The sequence below is a fragment of the Liolophura sinensis genome, chromosome 5 (genome assembly GCF_032854445.1).
Source record: "Liolophura sinensis isolate JHLJ2023 chromosome 5, CUHK_Ljap_v2, whole genome shotgun sequence".
Classification (NCBI taxonomy): domain Eukaryota; kingdom Metazoa; phylum Mollusca; class Polyplacophora; order Chitonida; family Chitonidae; genus Liolophura; species Liolophura sinensis.
In genome coordinates, this window is record NC_088299.1 from 2,508,812 (window position 1) to 2,530,755 (window position 21,944).

General features: G+C 38.8%; 1 protein-coding gene across 1 annotated transcript in view; it reads left to right on the plus strand.

Annotated features, from left to right (window-relative positions):
- LOC135465548 (cleavage and polyadenylation specificity factor subunit 1-like) overlaps window positions 1-21,944 on the plus strand; it is a 52,468-nt gene that overhangs the window by 593 nt on the left and 29,931 nt on the right. Inside the window, 19 exon segments of the mRNA XM_064742786.1 lie at window positions 191-389; window positions 1,279-1,312; window positions 2,421-2,554; window positions 5,772-5,852; window positions 6,109-6,260; window positions 7,220-7,363; window positions 9,285-9,424; window positions 9,793-9,903; window positions 10,353-10,446; window positions 11,216-11,303; window positions 12,547-12,672; window positions 12,952-12,997; window positions 14,262-14,359; window positions 15,103-15,258; window positions 16,128-16,250; window positions 17,220-17,336; window positions 19,031-19,172; window positions 20,061-20,236; window positions 20,959-21,101. Of these exon segments, the coding sequence (XP_064598856.1) occupies window positions 246-389; window positions 1,279-1,312; window positions 2,421-2,554; window positions 5,772-5,852; window positions 6,109-6,260; window positions 7,220-7,363; window positions 9,285-9,424; window positions 9,793-9,903; window positions 10,353-10,446; window positions 11,216-11,303; window positions 12,547-12,672; window positions 12,952-12,997; window positions 14,262-14,359; window positions 15,103-15,258; window positions 16,128-16,250; window positions 17,220-17,336; window positions 19,031-19,172; window positions 20,061-20,236; window positions 20,959-21,101 (2,249 nt within the window). The 5' untranslated portion in view covers window positions 191-245.

Below are 21,944 nucleotides of genomic sequence, written 5' to 3' on the forward strand. Positions count from 1 at the left end.
TTTAGTTTGCTGAGTTGAACATTTTCTATGTTATTATTTATTGTTTTCTTTGTTGTTGTTTTTTGTCCTTATTGCTCATCAGACTTCCAGCAATCAAGAGAACTCTTGATATACTGAATATGATTATATAAGTGATGTGGAATGAGGCTTGCAGTTTTAATACCTGTTTTAATCTTGTATTATTTTCCAGTGGGATATCTGACCGCCTGAACTAGCAGAGAACTGACTCGCACCCAGAAGCTGTGATGTATGCCATTCACAAGCAGTCTCACCCTTCTACAGGGATAGAGCATGCCATTTACTGTAACTTCTTCTCCCCCAGGGAGAAGAACCTGGTTACAGCTGGTGTTAACCAGCTTCATGTATACAGACTGTTTCCAGATGTTGAGGTAAAGGCCTTAGTGTAATGAAAACCAGTACATCTACATATATTATAAACCAAACTTGCATTTCAAATGGGAGGCCTCTGTGGTCTAGGTGATTAGCCTGACGTCGACGCGCAGTGACCCAGAAGCCTCTCACGAATGCGGTCGCTGTGAGTTCAAGCTCAGTTCATGCTGGCATCCTCCCTGGCCGTATGTGGGATGGTCTGCAGCTACCTGCGGATGCTCATTGGTTCAGCTGGCCTCTGCCCGGTTTCCTCCCACCTGAATGCTGTTCGCCGTCAAGAAGTGAAATATTCTTATAGTATTATATAGTATGGTGTATAGCAATAAACAAAGTAAATTAATTAATCATTTCAGATGGCCACCATTTCTCGGTTTAAATGTCACAAGATCTCACAGTACACCGAAGCTGAGTGCTCATTTTCACTCCGAAGTCTTTGCTCTAACCTTGCGGCAACATGCTTGCTACATTGAGTTTCCGTTTCATTGAAATTCTACATTGGAATCAAATTGTGTACCAGTTCACAGTTCCATGTAGAAAATGTTACTTTGAAATGTTGCTGATTTATTGGCCTTGGAAAGGAGCTACAGCGTTAAACTTGAAAGCCATCTGTCCAGGACGGAGTGCAAATTTGACCATGGCCATTCTGTTGTATTGGGTGTGGTAGAGCACTGCCTGGAATGCTAATGTGGCTTTAAGAAGTGTAGCATTCTTCAATATAGCGGAAAATTAATCAAAGAAAGAAATAATAGAACTATTAAAGCGTTCTCATCCCTGCTGTGTGTTAAATGTTTTCATTTTAAAGAAAAGATGTGAAAATAAACTGTTGTAATGTCTTAAGTTTAATACTGGGTTATTGTTTTAATGATATGGTATTTTGTCATGTTACAGGCTGAAATACCACTTGATACATTAACAGACAAAGGTAAGAAGTGTGGTTTATCTTTCAATGATAATATTACTTGAAAAATATCAGTTATATGAGAAATGAGTCCATTGTCTGTGTAGTCCCCATGGGAACAAGTTTAATACAATTTTGCGATTTTTGGCAAAGAAACTACAACCCTCTAAAGATGGGACAAACACAAACTGTACACCTCTTTCGGATAAGCCATGTTTTAAACCTAAAATTAGATGTATGATTTGTTAACCAATAAGAATACAAAACTCTTGACAGTCCTTGTACATCGCAGATTTGGTTGTGGGCAATGGTTGCACAGAGGAGTATGTAAATCTTCTGTGTTATATGAATATGGAAATATATGAAAGGCTGTAGAATATTACCTCCAAACACAGAAAAGTTCAAGGTTCAAGTAGATGGCTTTCGGTTGAAAATGGTGTTGATCAAATATTTGCATTCATACTTTGTTGAGTATACTGGTACTCATTTACAAATTGAACAGTTCATGAATATGATCAAGAGAGTTTTTAAATGTTCTGATCTTTACAGAGTTTTTTGGGTTAAATGTGGTTGAGATTGTTAATATATTTGAGTTATATATTGTTTGACCACTTCAGCTGCAGCTTAAAGTGAAGAGGTTTGTCATGTACTTGGTAAAGATTGATGAAGTACACAGGAAACTTAGATCCCCTAAACTCATAAACTTGACCGCCATTTTTTTGAAGCGAAAGTTCTTGAGTATGAGGTAGAGCGGTACATCAAGGGTCAATCCTGGGTCGAGTCACACAAAAGACTTTGAAAGAGGAAGTTGCAGCTTCCTCTCTTGGCGTCCTGTATGAAGGGGGATAGTGCAAGACTGGTTGACCCATATCAGTGTAATGGCTTAGGCGGTGCGGCTTACTTACCTTTGGTAAGGCGTCTCAGTGAAGCAGCACTAGATAAAAGAACATGGGAAATCTGTCCTGCAACAAGGAGGCACATTACATGCACTCTAAGGATTCCTTCATCGTCATATGACTGAAAAATTGTTAAGTATGACATTAAACCCCAAGCACTCACTCACTGTTGAGTATGACATTAAAAACCATTTAGATTCATGGTATGAATTGCTAGTTTTGTCTTGGTCTTTCAGATCTTCAGGGAAAGAAGTGTAAGCTAGAATGCTTAGCTTCCTACTCCCTGTTTGGGAATATCATGTCCATGCAGAGTGTGAAGCTGGCAGGTGCTCACAGAGATGCCTTACTGCTCAGCTTCATGGAGGCCAAGGTACAAGATATCATATGTGGTCTTATGTGTATCATCAAAAGTCCATTACCTACAAGTATGCAACTTCCTTATAGCTAGTTTCCATGGCACTTACTTCGACTTCTACGCTTTTCTTCAATCTCTAACACATTTATGTGTAACGCATCTGCGCAGCCAAATATTTTTTCTCTCTGTTGAACATCAAACATTTGAGAAATGGCTGATGCATGGTGAGAAAAAATGTTCCAAACACTGTTGTGTTAAAAAATTATGTTAACGGAGAGTTATGTAAACGGACAACAGTGTCTTTGATAGTTATGGTTTTAGAGTTAGCTAGGAAATATAAAAATAGTCACTGGGTTTTTAATTGCATAGCAAGAATGATTAGAAAAATCATAGTTCTTGTAGGAGCGGTTTACATTAGATTTCCCATGACTCACAATTTCAACCCAAGAGGTTGGCATACTTCTTTAGTAGGTGGCTTGAGCTTCTACAGATGATGTAACATGTGTACAATGCCGTAGAGACTAGCTGTAAGGGAGTTGCATATTTCTAGTGGATGGACTTCTGGTATCACTGTTGTTGTCTTCGGGGTGAAAAGAATAGGAAACGTATAGCCAGTAGTCAGGGTTGTTGTGAAAAATGACTACAAACCTGGGGCCGTTTTCATAACATTTTGTTCTGGGCGTACCAAGCCCCTATCACAAAAAATAGGGTCACCCTGATCAGTCGGATGGGAATTCTCTTTATTGTGGCTGATCAAAAAGGTAGGATTTTAGAAAAATTAACATTGTAAGAGAAATAAAAAAAAGTCTATTAAATCCGAATTAAACCTTTTCAGGTGGACCCATTTTTGGAGGGTCGGTCAGATTACGCCCAATATATTTAATGATAGCCTAGTAGAGCTCTCCCAAATGGCGTCAGTAAACAGAATACACCCTCATTTATATTTAGCCGTAATGGTGTTCTCCACAGGGCTATAGCCCTGTATTAAATGTTGTGATAACATTATTGGTGATGCTGTAATGTTCATGACACTTTACAACTCACAGGGATATTGTATACAAACTTAAATTTAAGAGGTTTTTGAAATATTAATTGAGTTTTGTTTACCTGGTTTTAAGTATGCTTCTTTTTGTTCTGATATTGAATTCTCATGTAAAAACCCTCGTTCCTGGTGAGAAAATATTCTTGTCATGGTCGTGACGGTATGGCTGAAACGCTACCACACTAATGTGGCATTAATCCCAAATTAATTATTTATTCTCCAGTAACATTGTAGCTCTCTTAGATTGAGAGGTTGCAATGCCTCAAAATGATTTAAGGACTTGATTGTTGTTATCGTTAGTATGTTTCATTAATATTTCTGGCTAATTAGTACACCCTTTGAGTTAAAGACCTACTCCTTTAGAAATACAGGTATTTGTATCCACTGCTTTAGAAATACAAGTACTTGTATCCATAGCTTTAGAAATACGGGTACTTGTATATCCACTGCTTTAGAAATACAGATACTCATATCCATAGCTTTAGAAATACGGGTACTTGTATCCACTGCTTTAGAAATACAAGTACTTGTATCCACTGGATTAGAAATACAGGTACTTGTATCCACTACTTTGGACATACAAGTACTTGTATCCATAGCTTTAGAAATACGGGTACTTGTATCCACTGCTTTGGAAATACAAGTACTTGTATCCATAGCTTTAGAAATACGGGTACTTGTATCCACTGGATTAGAAATACAGGTACTTGTATCCACTGGATTAGAAATTCAGGTACTTGTATCCACTGCTTTAGAAATACAAGTACTTGTATCCACTGGATTAGAAATACAGGTACTTGTATCCACTGCTTTGGAAATACAAGTACTTGTATCCACTGCTTTAGAAATACGGGTACTTGTATCCACTGCTTTGGAAATACGGGTACTTGTATCCACTGCTTTAGAAATACAAGTACTTGTATCCATAGCTTTAGAAATACAAGTACTTGTATATCCACTGCTTTAGAAATATGGTTACTTGTATCCACTGCTTTAGAAATACAAGTACTTGTATCCACTGGATTAGAAATACAAGATATTGTATCCACTGCTTTAGAAATACGAGTACTTGTATCCACTGCTTTAGAAATACAAGTACTTGTATCCATAGCTTTAGAAATACAAGTACTTGTATCCACTGCTTTAGAAATACGAGTACTTGTATCCACTGCTTTGGAAATACAAGTACTTGTATCCATAGCTTTAGAAATACAGGTACTTGTATCCACTGCATTAGAAATACGGGCACTTGTATCCACTGCTTTAGAAATACAAGTACTTGTATCCACTGGATTAGAAATACAGGTACTTGTATCCACTGCTTTGGAAATACAAGTACTTGTATCCATAGCTTTAGAAATACGAGTACTTGTATCCACTGCTTTGGAAATACGGGTACTTGTATCCACTGCTTTAGAAATACAAGTACTTGTATATCCACTGCTTTAGAAATACAGGTACTTGTATCTACTGCTTTAGAAATACAAGTACTTGTATATCCACTGCATTAGAAATATGGGTACTTGTATCCATAGCTTTAGAAATACGGGTACTTGTATCCACTGCTTTAAAAATACAAGTACTTGTATATCCACTGCTTTGGAAATACGGGTACTTGTATCCATTGCTTTAGAAATACCAGTACTGATACATGCAGGTCTGTATCACTATGCCACAACATGCATGTCCAAATTTGATAGCAAAAATGTTGGTCCTACTGGCCAAATTTTCACATCTCTTCCTGACCAGATGGTTAGATAGGCCGAATTGAACGGCCTCTGCATACTACATTGTTAACCTACTCATTGTAATGAGGAAATTTTATTTTCATACACAGTTGAACTGAACTTGGCTACATTTAGAGCCATTTTAGCTTAGAGAATGTTTGGACTCCCAGACTAGTCAAGCTGTATTAAAACCATCATGTGAATTAAACAAAAATATGATTGTTTGCCAATAAAAAGTTAAATTGTCGTACAAATTTCTTTCATCCACAGGCTATAAAGCTCTCTTAAAGTAGCATTTTGAGTTTTAATGTATTAAAATTTCTTTATATGTCTGTTCACAATATGAAGTTCGGTCTCAGAATCTTCTGTTCATTTCTAGATATGGCCCCAGTGTTACTTCTTTGATGACTTTGTGTATCTGTTTTATCCATGTCTTTAATTTGTTTGTGTGTGTTGTCTACAGCTAGCCCTTGTGGAATATGACCCGGGCACTCATGATCTGAAGACGTCATCTCTCCATTATTTCGAGGACAGTGAACTCAAGGTTTGCAATTATTAACTGGTATAAGAAATATCTCTAATATATTTATAATGTATTATAATGATTTATTTATTATATTTGCTCCTAAAAATATCCTTTTTAGGCCAGGTCTTAGGAGGAGAACAGTATTATTAAGGCTGGACAACTTTTTTTGGCCATTCATGCACCACATGTACTTGACGTGTATTACATTATCGTAAATATCTGCCACACTGACAATACTCCGTGCACCAACCATGTCACTAAACCCTGTCCCCAGGAGGGTAAGCTTGACTGTCAGGACCTGCCGCTGATCCGCGTGGACCCAGATGGACGCTGTGCCGCTATGCTGATATACGGTCACAAGCTGGTGGTGTTACCCTTTAGGCGGGAGGTCAGCACAGATGATACAGATACAGTCATGGGATCCAGGTATGATCGGGCAACCATAAGATTCAGTCATTCTTCTCAGAATTTCCCTTGAAAGATTTAAAAATGCATTGATTTAGGTCTGAATACTTTTTTTTTTTAATTTTGATTCTTGAGTAGAATTTTAGACACATATACTAATGCCTTTCAAAATTATTCAGTATCTTTGTTTTTTTTTTGGGGGGGGGGGGGTGTCTGAGTGCCCATATGCAGCCACTTTTTAGCAACTGCACTTGAAAAAAGTTTACTTCTTCTGCCATGTTTGAAATCAGTGGACCCCCAAATATTTTTCTGATTAGATCTCTGGAATGGTAATTTGAGTATGTGTAATGTTATAAAATGCTAACTCAATAGGTCATGGACACTGCACATCAAAACAGTGTTGCAAGCTTTCAGATGTTTATATGGGGGTCATCTCTGAGACCGTGAGCTGTGATACCTAGGAATCCGACTCTCATCGGTTTAGATGTGGTCATATGTTAGGGTACTCTGGTGTGCAAGAGGCAGTGGTTGTGGCCATTGTCGTGTATAAAGGGAAGTACTATATTTCACCTTAGAGCAGGTGTTCTGGAACATGTGACACATTTTGCTTGATTCTGATTGATGGATCCATCTTAAAGAGGATTTATTTGAAGTTTGATTAATTTCTTATCAGAAAAACTCAAGTGTAGGCATCAAAAGTATCATTTTGAGCCCTGTATGTGCTCCTGAAAGTGCCTTTTTACATACCAAACTGTAGCAGAAATAAATGTTTTGAATACGATGTGATACATAATAAATAAATTATGCAAATACAAACCTCTGTCAGTTTAGGTGGGATGGTTTACATTGACTATCATTTTTAGTAAGAGCCATGTTTTTTGCACCCTCTGTTTCAGCAAACTTTTAAACAACTTTTCATCATGTTATTTTGAAAACAAATGACTAGATTAAAATATTTTTTTTTCTTTTTTGCAATTCAGCAAATCTCCAATTATGTCGTCCTACATCATAGACCTGAAGAGGCTGGACGAGAAGATCACAAATGTACTGGACGTTCAGTTTCTACACGGTTACTTTGAACCCACGCTCTTCATCTTGTATGAACCTCTTAAGACATGGTCTGGGTAAGGACACGCCCACAGATTTACACTGTTGGTAGAAACACTACCTAGCTACACCCATGCAATAATTAAAGCTCGGTCGCGATTTCTGGTGATAGTGATCATTTTCCTCTGAGTTAAGTTGAATGCCTTACGCTAATTTTGTCCTATAATTACTTGTACCGGTAATTGAGAAATATTCTTGTTCAATAAGACAAGACTATCTCATAATCTATCCAGTGGGATCTAGAATGATAAAAGTTGGACTTTCAGCTCAGCACAAAGTGCTTGTCAGTGACAGGCTTTAGGCTCTACCCAGTCCTTGAAGTTCAGGGGAATTCCATTATAAAGACACATCGACAGTCGGCTGTGAATGATGTAAACAAATGTAAAGCAAATTCTGACTTCGTTACATATTAAAAGCGAGATTTCTAAACCTCGACAACATATGGTTGAAAAAGACCAGTCGAACAGATCCAAATAAACCTTTCAAAACAACTGTGGGAAAATAATATTTTTCCCAAATTGTCTGACTACCTCGCTTTAACTTAATGGGTGTGTCCTCGGACCTTTATTGTGGCACTACTTTTGACACAAGACTGAGTACAATGACATGATAGACTAAAGGGAGATAATCTTCTGCTCATGTGTCAGTTCGAAAAAATAAAAGAAGTAAAGAACTACAAAGCTCCAAGCTTGATCTCTCACATGTCGGAGAGCTTCCTGTAAACTAAAAGTTGTTCAAATAGAAGATTGTAAGACTTGTTTACAGAAAATATTGTAAATGCCTTTAAATTCGCGTGGTACTAACACTCACGGATTTCGCGGCAAACACAATTCTGTGAAAATAAGTGCCATCAAATATAAAACCCATGTAAGTAATTTATTAACGTAGCATGCGTTACACTTTTGTTAAAAAGCACTACAGTTCTAATACGTTTTCAAACACGTTAATTAAAAATACCTAACTAGAATGTATTCCTGCTTTCACGAATCCAGCTTAACTGATCGTCAGTTAATCTTGCTTTCTTTTAAGGAGGCTTAGCTCGGTATAAGTATCGCCACAATGCGACGTTGTTGTTGTTGATTTATTGCCGTGGTTAGAAACATACCAGTTGATAATCTGTACTGGGCGTGTGTATGTGATAAGATATACATACAATGAGAGAGGCTGTTTTTTTTATTGACTGTACTTGCCTTCCAGTTAGATCACCTTTCCAACGCACCCAATACATTGCTCAGGGGTTTCTGCACTTTAAACTTCCTTTTCATAATGATGATTTCTGAGAAATTTGCTCAAATCTGTCACAGTTCACTTAAAGTTTTACTCACACTGCTGATGCATGAGAATTAAACAGTGGGATTTATTTATATCACATTTAATCCTTCGTCATCTCCCAGAGTGAGTGACACAAATATTTGCTCACTCAGCAGGTAAGGGTTTCGTTTTATAAAGATTAACATTCTTCAAAAGATTAAAAGCTTAGGAGGATTAACTTCCTTTGTCTGATCAAGGTACTGTGTTGTATAAAATTTTTGTCACATCCTACAGGTACAGACAAGTTTAAATGATCACATTGTTACTTGAATGCTTGAGTTGTTTTATAACTTGCTTTTTCTGTATTGAAGTTTGATTTTCGTTTATCAGTTGTCCAATAATTCTGTTAAGATCCGCGAAAGTTGATTCCCACGAATGTGTCTTATTACCAAATCCGGGAAAATTTATACCCGCAAATAAAAAGCCATTTACAGTAGTACGTTTAACACTGATGTTGCGGTGATAATGTATCACCTTCAACAGAGTAAAGGTCACACCCAGGAACAAGCTATAAATACACCATGACCTACTTAACTGGTTCTGTTAAGTTTAACTTTCAGGAATCACCTGACAGTTTTGAAGTTAGTTGATAGGTTTTATTAACTGTGTGTTTTTTGTGTGTTACAGCCGTACGGCCGTCAGGACAGATACCTGCTGCATTGTTGCCATTTCCCTGAACATCCTGGAGAAGGTTCACCCGATCATCTGGTCACTCAGTAATCTCCCTTTTGACTGCTTCATGTCACTGGCTGTCCCAAAACCTGTGGGTGAGTGTTGATACTGAGTAGTCTCCCCTTTGACTGCCTAATGTCACTGGCTGTGCCAAAACCTGCGTGTGAGTGTTGATACTGAGCAAGCCCCCTTTGACTGCCTAATGTCACTGGCTGTCCCAAAACCTGTGCCTGTGGGTGAGTGTTGATACTGAGTAGGCTTCCTTTGAATGGTTCGTAACTGAACTTGAGTGTGTTATTAATTTATTTATTTGATTGGTGTTTTATGCCATATTGAAGAAGATTTCATTTTCGAGACGAGCCTCGGAAAACTGACAGACCTTATATATAGCCTCTTTAACAACAATCAACAAATAGATATATCCAAATATATAATATAGCATGTTATTTTTCCTGTGTTGCAGGTGGTGTGTTGGTGTTTGCGGTGAACTCACTGCTCTACCTCAATCAAAGCGTTCCTCCATACGGTGTTTCTGTCAACTCTATACCGGACTCCTGCTCACAATTTCCTCTCAGTAAGATTTACTTCAGACATACTTTTGATTGTCTGTAGCTTAGATGATAACTTTATACAGAGATTATTCTCTGACTGATATTAACTGGTAAAGAAAACCGCAAAGGAAACCAATGACACAAGGAAACTTATGGTACAAGGAGAACATAAAGGAAACCAATGACTTGAGGAAATCCTGAAGGATGCTGGTACGAAGAAACTTTGAAGGAAACAAATGACATGAAAATATATATATATATATATATATATATGTATATGTTATGTTTCTCTGGTATGTTTAAAAGATTGAAAAGATTTGAATCAAAATTTTATTTTTATCTGCATATGTTTTAGTATATCTACTCTTTTGATTTTCCATATACCTTTAATATCTATATTCTAGAACTAAGCATGTATGAGTTAAAGAGTGTCAAGATGTGTTTAACAGTATCCTTCTTCTTTCCCTTTCAGAGCCCCAGGAAGGAGTGCGCATGGCCTTGGACTGCGCCCAGGCTGCTCTCATATCCAATGACAAACTCGTCCTGTCTCTCAAAGGGGGAGAACTGTGAGTTTGCTGGTTTGTCAACATTGGATATCCGAGGATGTCTTACATGACATTTGCATTAATTACATTCTTGATTTCCGGTTAGCTACATGTATGTGACAGCAAAGTATACAAGGTCTGCACTACGGATTCAGTAATGTTAACAGGAACATACAGCCTGATCAAGTTCAACTTGGGATGAATCATTAGATTGCAGTAGAGAATTGCCTCGTATTTCACGGAATTCTGCACCCCCAACCACGTTGTTGTTGAAACTGTAATACAGCATGATGATTAGTTTGTGAAAAATAAGCCTTTGATTTATTTATTTATTTATTTGATTGGTGTTTTACGCCGTACTCAAGAATATTTCACTTATACCACGGCAGCCAGCATTATGGTGGGAGAAAACCGAGCAGAGTCTGGGGGAAACCTATGACCATCCGCAGGTTGCTGACAAACCCTCGCATTTACACCCGGAGAGGAAGCCAGCATGAGCTGGACTTGAGCTCACAGCCACCGCATTGGTGAGAGGCTCCTGGGGCATTATGCTGCGCTGGCGCGCTTACCAACTAAGCCACGGAGGCCCCCAATAAGCCTTTGAAGCTTACCATAAATCACATATTAAATGTCACATTATTTTTCACTAAGCCGCTCCAGCATTGTAAGTAATCCAGTGAAAACTATAGGTGATTTTATATGGTACTTGTGAATGTATTCTGTATACATGGTTTTGCAGAAAAAAAAATAGTCCCTATTTTAAACTCGTTGAATGTGTTTGTGTGTGCAGGTACGTCCTGACCCTGGTTGTAGATGGGATGAGAAGTGTTCGCAGTCTGCATTTTGACAAAGCTGCATCCAGTGTCCTCACAACATGTGTAAGTCAAACATCATCGTGTATATGTACTGGTTACCATGCTGTCAAAAACTACTCTTGGCTGACACCTTTCCATTCACACTACCTGTGGTACACATTAAACTGCAGAGGTTTACTGGGGCCAACATGGCCTAATGGTTAGCATGCTAGAGCAGAGCCATGACCCAGGAGCCTCTCGCCAATATGGTCACTGTGAGTTCAAGTCCAGCCCATGTTGGCTTCCTCTCCTGTCGTACATTGGAAGTTTGCTAGCACCCTGCAGACAGTCGTGAATTTCCCAGGGCTCTGGCGAGTTTCCTCTCACCTTTCTGCTGGCTACCATCGTATCAGTGAAATATTCTTGAGTGCTCCGTAAAACACCAGTAAAGTAAATAAAATAAAACAGAGGTCTACCCTGGACGCTCTGTTGTCATCTATCCATAAATGTCGTCATATAAGTGAACAATTCTTGAGCATGACGTTTACTGTCCCTAACTCAAGCAAACTGGTGTGGCAGAATTGAGAAAGTATAAGGCCACCCATGAAAAATTCTTCGTTGGAGGTAACCTGTCACAAAGAATAGGGTCTGTCAGTGGGAAAGTTTTGTTTTCATTCTGGCAAATGAAAAAAATCGAGATTTTAAAGACTACACTTAATTAATAGTGAGAGTAAAATTTAGAGAATGTATATATGAGAAAGAAATCTTCTATCAAAACCGCAACAAACACAATAGGGTATGGCCCGTTTTTGAGAGAGTGAGTTGGGTTACCCCACACAAAAATACTTTTAACAATGGCCTAATCTTGTCTTATTGACTGATGTAGAATTTAATTGGAAACGGTTATATTGAGATTGTTATCAGATTGTTTTCCACTCCATAATGCAGAATACTATGAGATTTCTTGAAGGCATGCAAGACAAAGATGTGAAATCAACAGTGAGAGTTGAAGCCCTGGTCAATACTATAACAGATTTCATAACTACCATTTGTCTGTTCCATAATAGCAATTTGTACCCCAATCCTTTCAGCTAGAGACAACCTGCGAATGGCCATGGGTTTCCCCTGGGGCTTTGCCCCGTTTCGTCATACCTTAAAGCTAACCGCCATTGTATAAGTGAAATATTCTTGAGTATGGCGTGTAACATCAATCAACTAAATAAATAAATTTCTGCAGGAGGCCAGATAGTTAATCCTTCATATATGGCAGCATTCCATGGAAGAAACGGAGTTACATTTTTAATAGGTTGTGTGTGTCTGTTTTCAGATGTGTGTCTGTGAGGAGGGTTATTTGTTCCTGGGATCCAGGCTTGGGAACTCCCTCTTACTGAAATACACAGAGAAAGCTCAGGAGGGCTCAGAACCTAAGGTGGACCCTGCCCCTAAACGACAGGTGAGAAGGACGAAATACCCATGGAAATCTAATTGTTGTTTGTGTAGAGGTTATAGTATAGCCATTTCACACTAATGCAATCGTAAACAAATGGTATTTTCTAAAAATGATTGTGTCCTGCTATGAGGAGTATGGAAATGTATCTCAGAATTGTTGACAGCTGAGCAGTTGTTAAAATGTGCACTAAGAGGAGTGTGGAATTGTGGTAATAATCAAAGAACTGTTGTTTCAGCTCGGTTACTTGATGTCTGATTATCGTAAAAATCTGAACTTTTATAGGAACCTCCAGCCAAGAAAAAGAAGCTGGATACAGGAGAAGTTATGGGTAAATATTTGTGCATATATTTAGTTTGCTTTATTTTTGTTAAGATAAATTGTATTCTCTACAACAATTAAGTTACCTAAATAATCATGCGGACATTACTCGTGTAAAGTGTCTGAAAGATGCGCCCAGTTACATTGCACATAAGCGGGCCGACGGATATTAAAATTCTGCGCACAGTCTTGATATGTCTTGAGAATCAGCTCTGCCACAACTGTATGGACGTGTATATGAACTGAGAGACCGTTTACGACTGAAAACAATCACACACTCACTCCCTTTTTGATAGATTCCCAAGACTTGCTTGGTAAATACAGGTAATTTAACCAGTAAAAATCCATGCGTTTGTTACTTATGATAGCTGTGCTGTTTTTCATTGTGAATGGAAAATAGAGCTGTGTACACAGTAAATGATTTATCTGAAGTTTGTGTTGTCACAGAAATTCAATAATTCCTTGAATTTCTCTCATATTTACCCTCTCACCATTTCCACCCTTACATTGATAATAAGTCAGTTTAGCATTGCTTTAGGTTAGGTTATTTTAAGTTACTTTATTGTTGTAGTCTATGTTGATTTGTCGCATTGGCTTCATAAGTACTATTGTAATCATTTGCATATACAGGTCTGTTTAATAGTTTGTTATTGCAATTTACTCCTGAGCAAGTTATAATTTATAGAGTTAACATCGTGATCACTTTACATTTAAATGTATCTACATTGAAACGTTGTGTTAATAAAGTTAGAAGTTGTATATTCATAAGGAATGTCGTGTTAGGGTACTTTCTCACCAAATTCGAATTCCACTGAAAGCTAGTAATATTTACTTGTACACATGTAAGTATGAAAACATGTTGAATGTAGCTAGATTTGGCTGCGAGATACTTATTTGTGGTGTAGTCCAAGCACTCCAGTTTCCTCCCTGACCTGACTGTCATCGTGCAGGTGAGAAATCATTGAGTATTGTGCTAAAATATTCGTCAATCAATTTACAGTAACATTTGTATCACACAACCCTTAGTGCCTGCACAATGGGGAACACGTACGACTCCTTCCCATCTGTATCAGGATGGTTCAAAGCTGTGAACTCATTTGTTCTTTCCTGTATTATGTCACAATTATCGTTGTACATGTGTTCATGGAACACATTTAAAGTACACACACACTACAACATAACAGAAGAATATGATATGTTCTACAGTCATTTGGACCATGGGTGTAGCTCGTCCTCGAGTCTCCCATTTATGAACCTTTATATCTGCCCCCCAGCCTCTGACATCTCGCAACTTGATGACCTGGATGAACTGGAGGTGTATGGCACTACAGAGTCCCAAGCCGGTACCACCATCCTCTCTTTTGTCTTTGAGGTGAGTATAGACCCTTAACAATCATCATTATCAGACTTTAAAGGATAAGACAGTGTCTTGTTAATGTTTCTTTCTAATAAAAGACTATTTTTCAAAGTATCTTAAATCTTTATAAGCTCTTTCTCTTGGCCCTTCTGAAGGATTTTGTATTGACTGGGGCATTTGCTGTGAACACACTGCTCACTATGCACTGAAATGAACAACAACAACATGAGTAAGTATTTGTGAGATGAATGTAGTTTGGGCTAAGACCATTGAATGTTATACGTGTACGGGATGTAAATCAACTGGTTTTAATCACACCAGCGGTAGTGAGTCATCACAAAGATAATTGTTCGACTTCACTTAACTACTTGCAAATTGTTGTAAACAATCTCGAAAAAATTACATTTTTTGTACTAATTCATTGTTGTCAGCTGTATCTTTATGCATTCAATAGGTTAAGTAATAACCTAGGTTACACAATCCGTTAGCAAAGCGTTTGATTTAATAACATTTTCAAAATGGCTTCCTCACTTTATACTAGCCGTCTGCTCAGTATTGGCATCCTCTTTTACAGCTATTTCAGTTGAAATTACATATCGTATAAATAAATGATGGTTCTCTTTTTAAAAGTTTAAATATCCCACGTATGGTTTAATCAGATGCTGTTTCACCCTTTAGAACAGTTGTAATCCTCTTAACAGCTTGATACAACGACAACCTTCTTCATATAACAATGGGAAAATCTGTATTGTCTCTAGGTATGTGACAGCATTCTGAACATTGGCCCCTGCGGACAGATCACCATGGGAGAGCCTGCGTTCCTGTCAGAGGAGTTTAGCCACAGTATTGACCCGGACCTGGAGTTGGTGACAACATCAGGGTATGGAAAAAACGGTGCTCTTTCAGTGCTGCAGGTGAGCTTGACATATCACCATTCAGTTAATAGATTTAAGTTTTTTACAACGACTTTTACTGCTTTGCTTGCAAATTTACATGTATATGTCAGGATGTTTGTGTAATAGTTGTATAATGTGGTAAAAGGCAGTGGTTTGCGCAGACCTATTCCTTTCTTAATTAATTCAGGTTGTCTTGAATGGATTTAAATGAGTAAATAAAGTACAAAGTTTTGAGAGCGCAAATCTCTGCCATAACCAGATATACAAATTTCAGCACAACAAACTAAGGAACAATACTCTGAACATTTCTGGGGCCTCTGTGGCTCAGTGCGCGCTAGCGCAGCGTAATGACCCAGAAGCCTCTCACCAATGCGGTCGCTGTGAGTTCAAGTCAAGCGCATGCTGGCTTCCTCTCCAGCCGTAAGTGGGAAGGTCTGCCAGCAACCTGTAGATGGTCGTGGGTTTCCCCAGGGCCCTGACCGGTTTTCTCCCACCATAATGCTGGCCACTGTCGTATAAGTGAAATATTCTTGAGTACGGCGTAAAACACCAATCAAATAAATGAATAAATCTGAATATTTCTTACATTTACAAAATGTGTGTCTCCAGTAGTAAAGAATTGTTGAAATGTTCCTAGATGCACATCTAGATAGAAATTTATTTCATTAATGCTCAGCTCAAGGCATAGATGTGCAGAAAATTTCATCCAGCAAATCGGTGGATAACTACCATAAAGTTGCATGTAGGCAGATAGATCCTAAATAGAAGTATTATTCTGAATTTAACCAGTTTGATGTGGATGTATATGTTATGATGGGCAAAGATAAGACCGCTGCATTTGACATCAACCCACTCCTGATTTCCCATAATGCCCCTTAATGTTGTAGAGAACAATCCGTCCCCAGGTGGTGACAACCTTTGAACTTCCAGGCTGCGTGGATATGTGGACAGTGTTTGGCCCCAAAACAGAGGTCACTGCTGAAGAGAAGAAAGACAACAGTCTGACAGAGGTAATAACTCAGGAAAAAGACACCTCTCTGATTGGTGGGGGCCTCCCTGGCTTATTTGGTTAGCCAGAAGCCTCTCACCAAGGCAGTCGCTGTGAGTTTAAGTCCAGCTCATAATGGCTTCCTCTCCAGCTGTACGTGGGAAGGTCTGCCAGCAGCCTGCGGATGGTCATGGGTTTCCCCCAGGCTCTGTCCGTTTTCCACCCACCATAATACTGGCCGCTGTCGTATAAGTGAAATATTCTTGAGTACAGTGTAAAACACCAATCCAGAAAAAAAAAAAATAAATAAAAATCTCTGAGTGGTAGCACTCCACCTGTAGTACCCAAACTGACCTAATTTTGTCCATGACTAAGCTGTTCATGTTTACAGACTCAGCTGTATTGATTTTAGGACAGTGTTCTTAGGTTTGTTTGGAAGGTAGGGTGATATTCTACTACTCTAAAAGTAATATCTGATGACATTTATTTGCCTCCAAAGATGCATTTTGTTGGTCAAAATTTTACATCATTTAGAGTATATATATATGTGTGTGTGTGTGTGGGATTTTACATTACACTTTGTTTTTTTCAGTCATGTGACAACAGGAGTTCCTGTAGCTTAAGTGAAATACACTTGAGGATGGTGTTAAATCTCAAGCTAATAAATAAAGAAAAATATACTGTTGAAAACAAACAAGATACTGTAATTCTTCTAATTTTTAGGATAGATATTAGTAGTGCTGAAAGTAACAAAAGTGACATTTCTCTTTCGTTTTTTTACGGAGAAGTGAAGATATGTATACGTTATTCATTAGATGGACTAACCATGTGAAAATTGATATGTTCCAGTAATTAGAAGAATCATACAATAAGTAAATTGTTAAATACGATGTTAAACCCCAAGAAGACACTCACTCACACAATAAGTAAATGTAGGCTCCAGTTTCCCGTATATGTACATGAAGGCCTTGTGTGATCTGTTGTGTTTCAGAGGGATAAGCAAGGGGAGGATAAAGCAGGGCAGGAGGAGCAAGAGGGTGAGGAGACGCCCAAAGACATGGAGGGGGGACATGCCTTCCTCATCATGAGTAGAGGCGAGTCCACAATGGTAAGCACCACATTGAACGTAAAATTTTGACCAGGACTAAACTTGCTCATTTTGTCTGATTCTGATAGTTCTGTTCATCTTGGAAAGCTGTCGTAAGTTCTATTCATCTTAGAAAGCTGTCGTAGGTTCTGTTCATCTTAGAAAGCTGTCGTAGGCTCTGTTCATCTTAAAAAGCTGTCGTAGGCTCTATTCATCTTAGAAAGCTCTCGTAGGCTCTGTGCATCTTAAAAAGCTGTCATAGGCTCTACTCGTCTTAGAAAGCTGTCGTAGGCTCTATTCATCTTAGAAAGCTGTCATAGGCTCTATTCATCTTAGAAAGCTGTTGTAGGCTCTATTCTTAGAAAGCTGTCGTAGGCTCTATCCATCTTAGAAAGCTGTCGTAGGCTCTATCCATCTTAGAAAGCTGTCGTAGGCTCTATTCATCTTATTCATAGGCTCTATTCATCTGAGAAAGCTGTCAAGTTCTGTTCATCTTAGAAAGCTGTCGTAAGTTCTGTTCATCTTAGAAAGCTGTCATAAGCTGTCGTAAGTTCTATTCATCTTAGAAAGCTGTCGTAAGTTCTGTTCATCTTAGAAAGCTGTCGCAAGTTCTATTCATCTTAGAAAGCTGTCGCAAGTTCTGTTCATCTTGGTAAGCTGTCGTAAGTTCTATTCATCTTAGAAAGCTGTCGTTAGCTCTATTTATCTTAGAAATCTGTCGTAAGGTTTGTTGGTTAGGTAAGGTGATATACTGCAGGAAAAATATGAGTTTCAACACCACAAGTAATACTTTGTGACTTTACCTGCCTCTAAAAGTGATCTTTTTTTTCAGGTGATTTTTTAGAGCAAATATGGTAGCTATTTGTTGAGATCTGGTATAAATCATATTGTGTTGAATAACAACAACAACGTAATGAAAAATGTGAAAAATGTTCTTGCTGTTGGGAATGGTGTACTTCTCATACAGTGAGGGTGTTTTTGATATCTTCCCCCAAAACAAACTAAAACATTTATGTTCTGCCCATATCGGCTCATTATTTTACATAGTGTTATAAATCATACACAGCTTGTCACTGGAAAATCAGCAAATTATAATCGAACTGGTGAGCATTCATGTGTTTTGTAAACACTTACCAACATTTAGCACCAGCTGATACCAACATTTAACACTAGCTGAATAGCTATATTGAAGTGATTCAAAAAGTTGTTAGGGGCCTCTGTGGCTCAGTTGGTTAGTGTGCTAGTGCAGCGTAATGACCCAGGAGCGTCTCACCAGTGCGGGCACTGTGAGGTCAAGTTAGCTCATGCTAGCTTCCTCTCCAGCCATATGCGGGAAGGTCTTTCAGCAACCTGCAGATGGTCGTGGGTTTGCCCCGGGCTCTGCCCAATTTCCACCCACCATAATGCTGTCATATAAGTGAAATATTCTTGAGTACAGTGTAAAACACCAATCAAATAAATAAATCAATCAATCAAAAAGTTGTTATTTGAAAGCTTGTCAGAGGCTCAAAGAAAGAGGAACAAAAAAAGAAGAAGTCAACACAGAATGGTTGACAATTGCCAACAATGCATAAACAAACCAAGCAGTAGATTTACACAGGTCTTCCTGTGTTCCTGGTGGATGGCTTCACATCTTTTCTTACATATGCATACAGATGACATGTAAACACTTCAGTTGGCTTGTGCTGTCATGTTTTGTTCTCTGGTTTGTGCAGATACTGCAGACTGGGCAGGAGATCATGGAATTAGACCACAGTGGGTTCAGTACCCAGGGCCCCACCGTCTACGCCAGTAACATCGGTGATGACAAGTATATCGTCCAGGTGTCGCCCATGGGGGTGCGACTGTTAGAGGGAGGTAAGAGAGTAATGCTGAACAACAGGGCTGCTGATGAAAATAATGTACTTGACCACAATTTTTGTCAACTAACTTACCCATTTGCTTGATTGTGAGAGTTCTACAGATCTTAGGAAGGTGTGTGGAGAGTAGGCCATGAGCTGTTGGTAAGAGGTGTTTGCCATTCAGTGGGCTAGAACACATGAGATGCAGGTTTGTTTGATTTCTTGGCTCTCACTGTTTGTGGGGCCTTGGTGACAATAAGAGATGACGACAAGCTTCCCCTGCCCATTTTGAGCAGTTGTACAAGGGAAAAATTCTTGTGTATGGTGGTAAGCAAGAGTCAAAGGTATAATTATGAGTGAACAAATAAAGGCAGAGAAAGGTGTTTTGAGGATAGTTTGGAGGGTAGGGTGATACTTCTGAAGTAGCAGCTCTGAAAGCGATGGTTTATGACCTCTAAATACGTACTGTTTTCGACAAATTTTTACATTAATGCATTCTATATATTTTGTATTTTGTCAACATGTGACATGGGATTAGTCCATTTTAACAACTTCAATGGCAGCCATGAATTGTGTTACCTGACCAGTTGTAGTTGTAAGACATGTATTCCAGTCTTGTGGTTATTGTTTACCACAAAAGTGCTTTTTCTGATGAAGTAATATAATGGATTCTCCCCGAAACCTTATGTGAGGAAATGTTAGCTAATTGGTGAGATGAGGTGTGAGGTGTTAAGAGTGACCAATCCAGCTGTTTTGCGTGTGGTTAACTTTCTCATCCTTTCTCTGATTGGTTACCCATGTTATTATCCCCCTGATTGGTTACAGTGACATGGATGTTTTGTCTGGCTTTTTCATCCCTCTACTGATTGGTTAAAACTGTTAGCCTCCTCCTGATTGGTTACAGTGAATCAGCTGCAGCACATCCCTATAGACGTGGGATCTCCCATCATTCACTGCTCTGTAGCTGACCCGTACGTGATTATCCGCAGTGAAGAGGGCCAGATGATGTTATTGACACTGCGTGAAGACATATTTGGCACAGGTGTGCGCCTTTCCATCATCAAGCCTCAGCTCCCTCAGGTTTGTATAGCAGTATGCATGGAAAAATGTCTGAACATAGGTGATATTATGAGGTCTGTTGATTGTCATGGACCAATTAAGATGAAACCAATGAAAATACTATACACCGTGAATAGCTGAAGAAAGTATTCAGTGAAAAAGTTAGTGAGAAACCTTTCCCAAATAAAGTAATTTGGGCCTAAGCTATGTTGTCTGTCATTCATTCCGGCCTTTAATTGCTTTGATGTTATTACAGCCAATCTGGAGTTATGGAGAACAAAGTTGAATGCAATTTTCACCCAAGTCTCCATCACTCAGGAAAAGACGCCCCATTGGTTTAGTGTTTTATCGCAGCAGTATTCTATTCAAACTAATTCATGAGCATTCTGTAATTATCGTGTGTATCGTTAATTCAGTCGTTATGTGCTACTTTCCAAGTGACTTTCAGTTGTGTTTTCTAAGCCTAGTCATATGTGACTTACATTGTAACATGTAACTACTTTCTTATGTCAGTAATAACTATCCAAAAGTGAAAAATACCCACTGTATAACCAGAGTGGTATATAACTCACAAGTTATTGAACTCTACAGGTCTAATTTTATGTGCAGAGTGAAATTATTTCTACTACAGAAATCGCCTCTGCTTCTCTTCGTTGTTGGTATATTTGATTAGTTTTAACAGTGGCTTTCATTGGGAAATTAAGCTAAGTTGTACCTGATAGTGTAATGTCTTTATTCCTTAGAAATCCAAAGTGATAGCGATGTGTGCGTATAAGGATGTGAGTGGGATGTTCACCACCACCATGGCAGACCCTAACCCCAGACCTGCCCCAGAGGTGAAGACCACTAAGCCCTCATTTGAGCACTCCTTCAGCCTGGACAGAAGGTAAGTTTGTAGGAAGGTGTTGGGGGCAGCAAAAGATTTGTCATTTGAGCACTCCTTCAGCCTGGACAGGAGGTAAGTTTGTAGGAAGGTGTTGGGGGCAACAAAAGATTTGTCATTTGAGCACTCCTTCAGCCTGGACAGGAGGTAAGTTTTTAAGTGGGGGGGGGGGGGGGGGGCAACAAAAGATTTTTCATTGGAGCACTCCTTCAGCTTGGACAGGAGGTAAGTTTGTAGGAAGGTGGTGGGGGGGGGGGGGCAACAAAAGATTTGTCATTTGAGCACTCCTTCAGCTTGGACAGGAGGTAAGTTTGTAGGGGGGACAACAAAAGATTTTTGAGCACTCTTGTGCTACATGCAAATCTGTGAACTAAAGAGAAGACCACAAGAAACAAATGATAAAGGTTAAAGGTGGTATCATCATAGGCTTCATGATGCTAAAGTGTCACTCTTAATGCAGCTTATCAACCCTTGATCATAAGGCCCTGTTATCAAATCCAACTCTTGCTGTTTCGGTTGTAGCTTTAAGTGAGGAGGTTTATCCCATACCTGATGAAGTGTGACTGTCACCCGGCAAGTGTAAAATGAATATGAACATAGTAATATAAAGAAAATATTCTTGCATGCCACTTTTAACCTCAGACTAGGCATGTGAATGATTGAAAATCGGCTAAACGGGTTTGATTTGAGGCTACGAAATTTTACTGTAGAGGAAAGACAGCATTAAGTTTAAATGTGGGCATCAAAATGGGTTACTTCCGATACTGTCATGACTATAGGTTGCTTCCTATACTGCCATGACTATGGGTTGCTTCCTATACTGCCATGACTATGGGTTACTGCCTA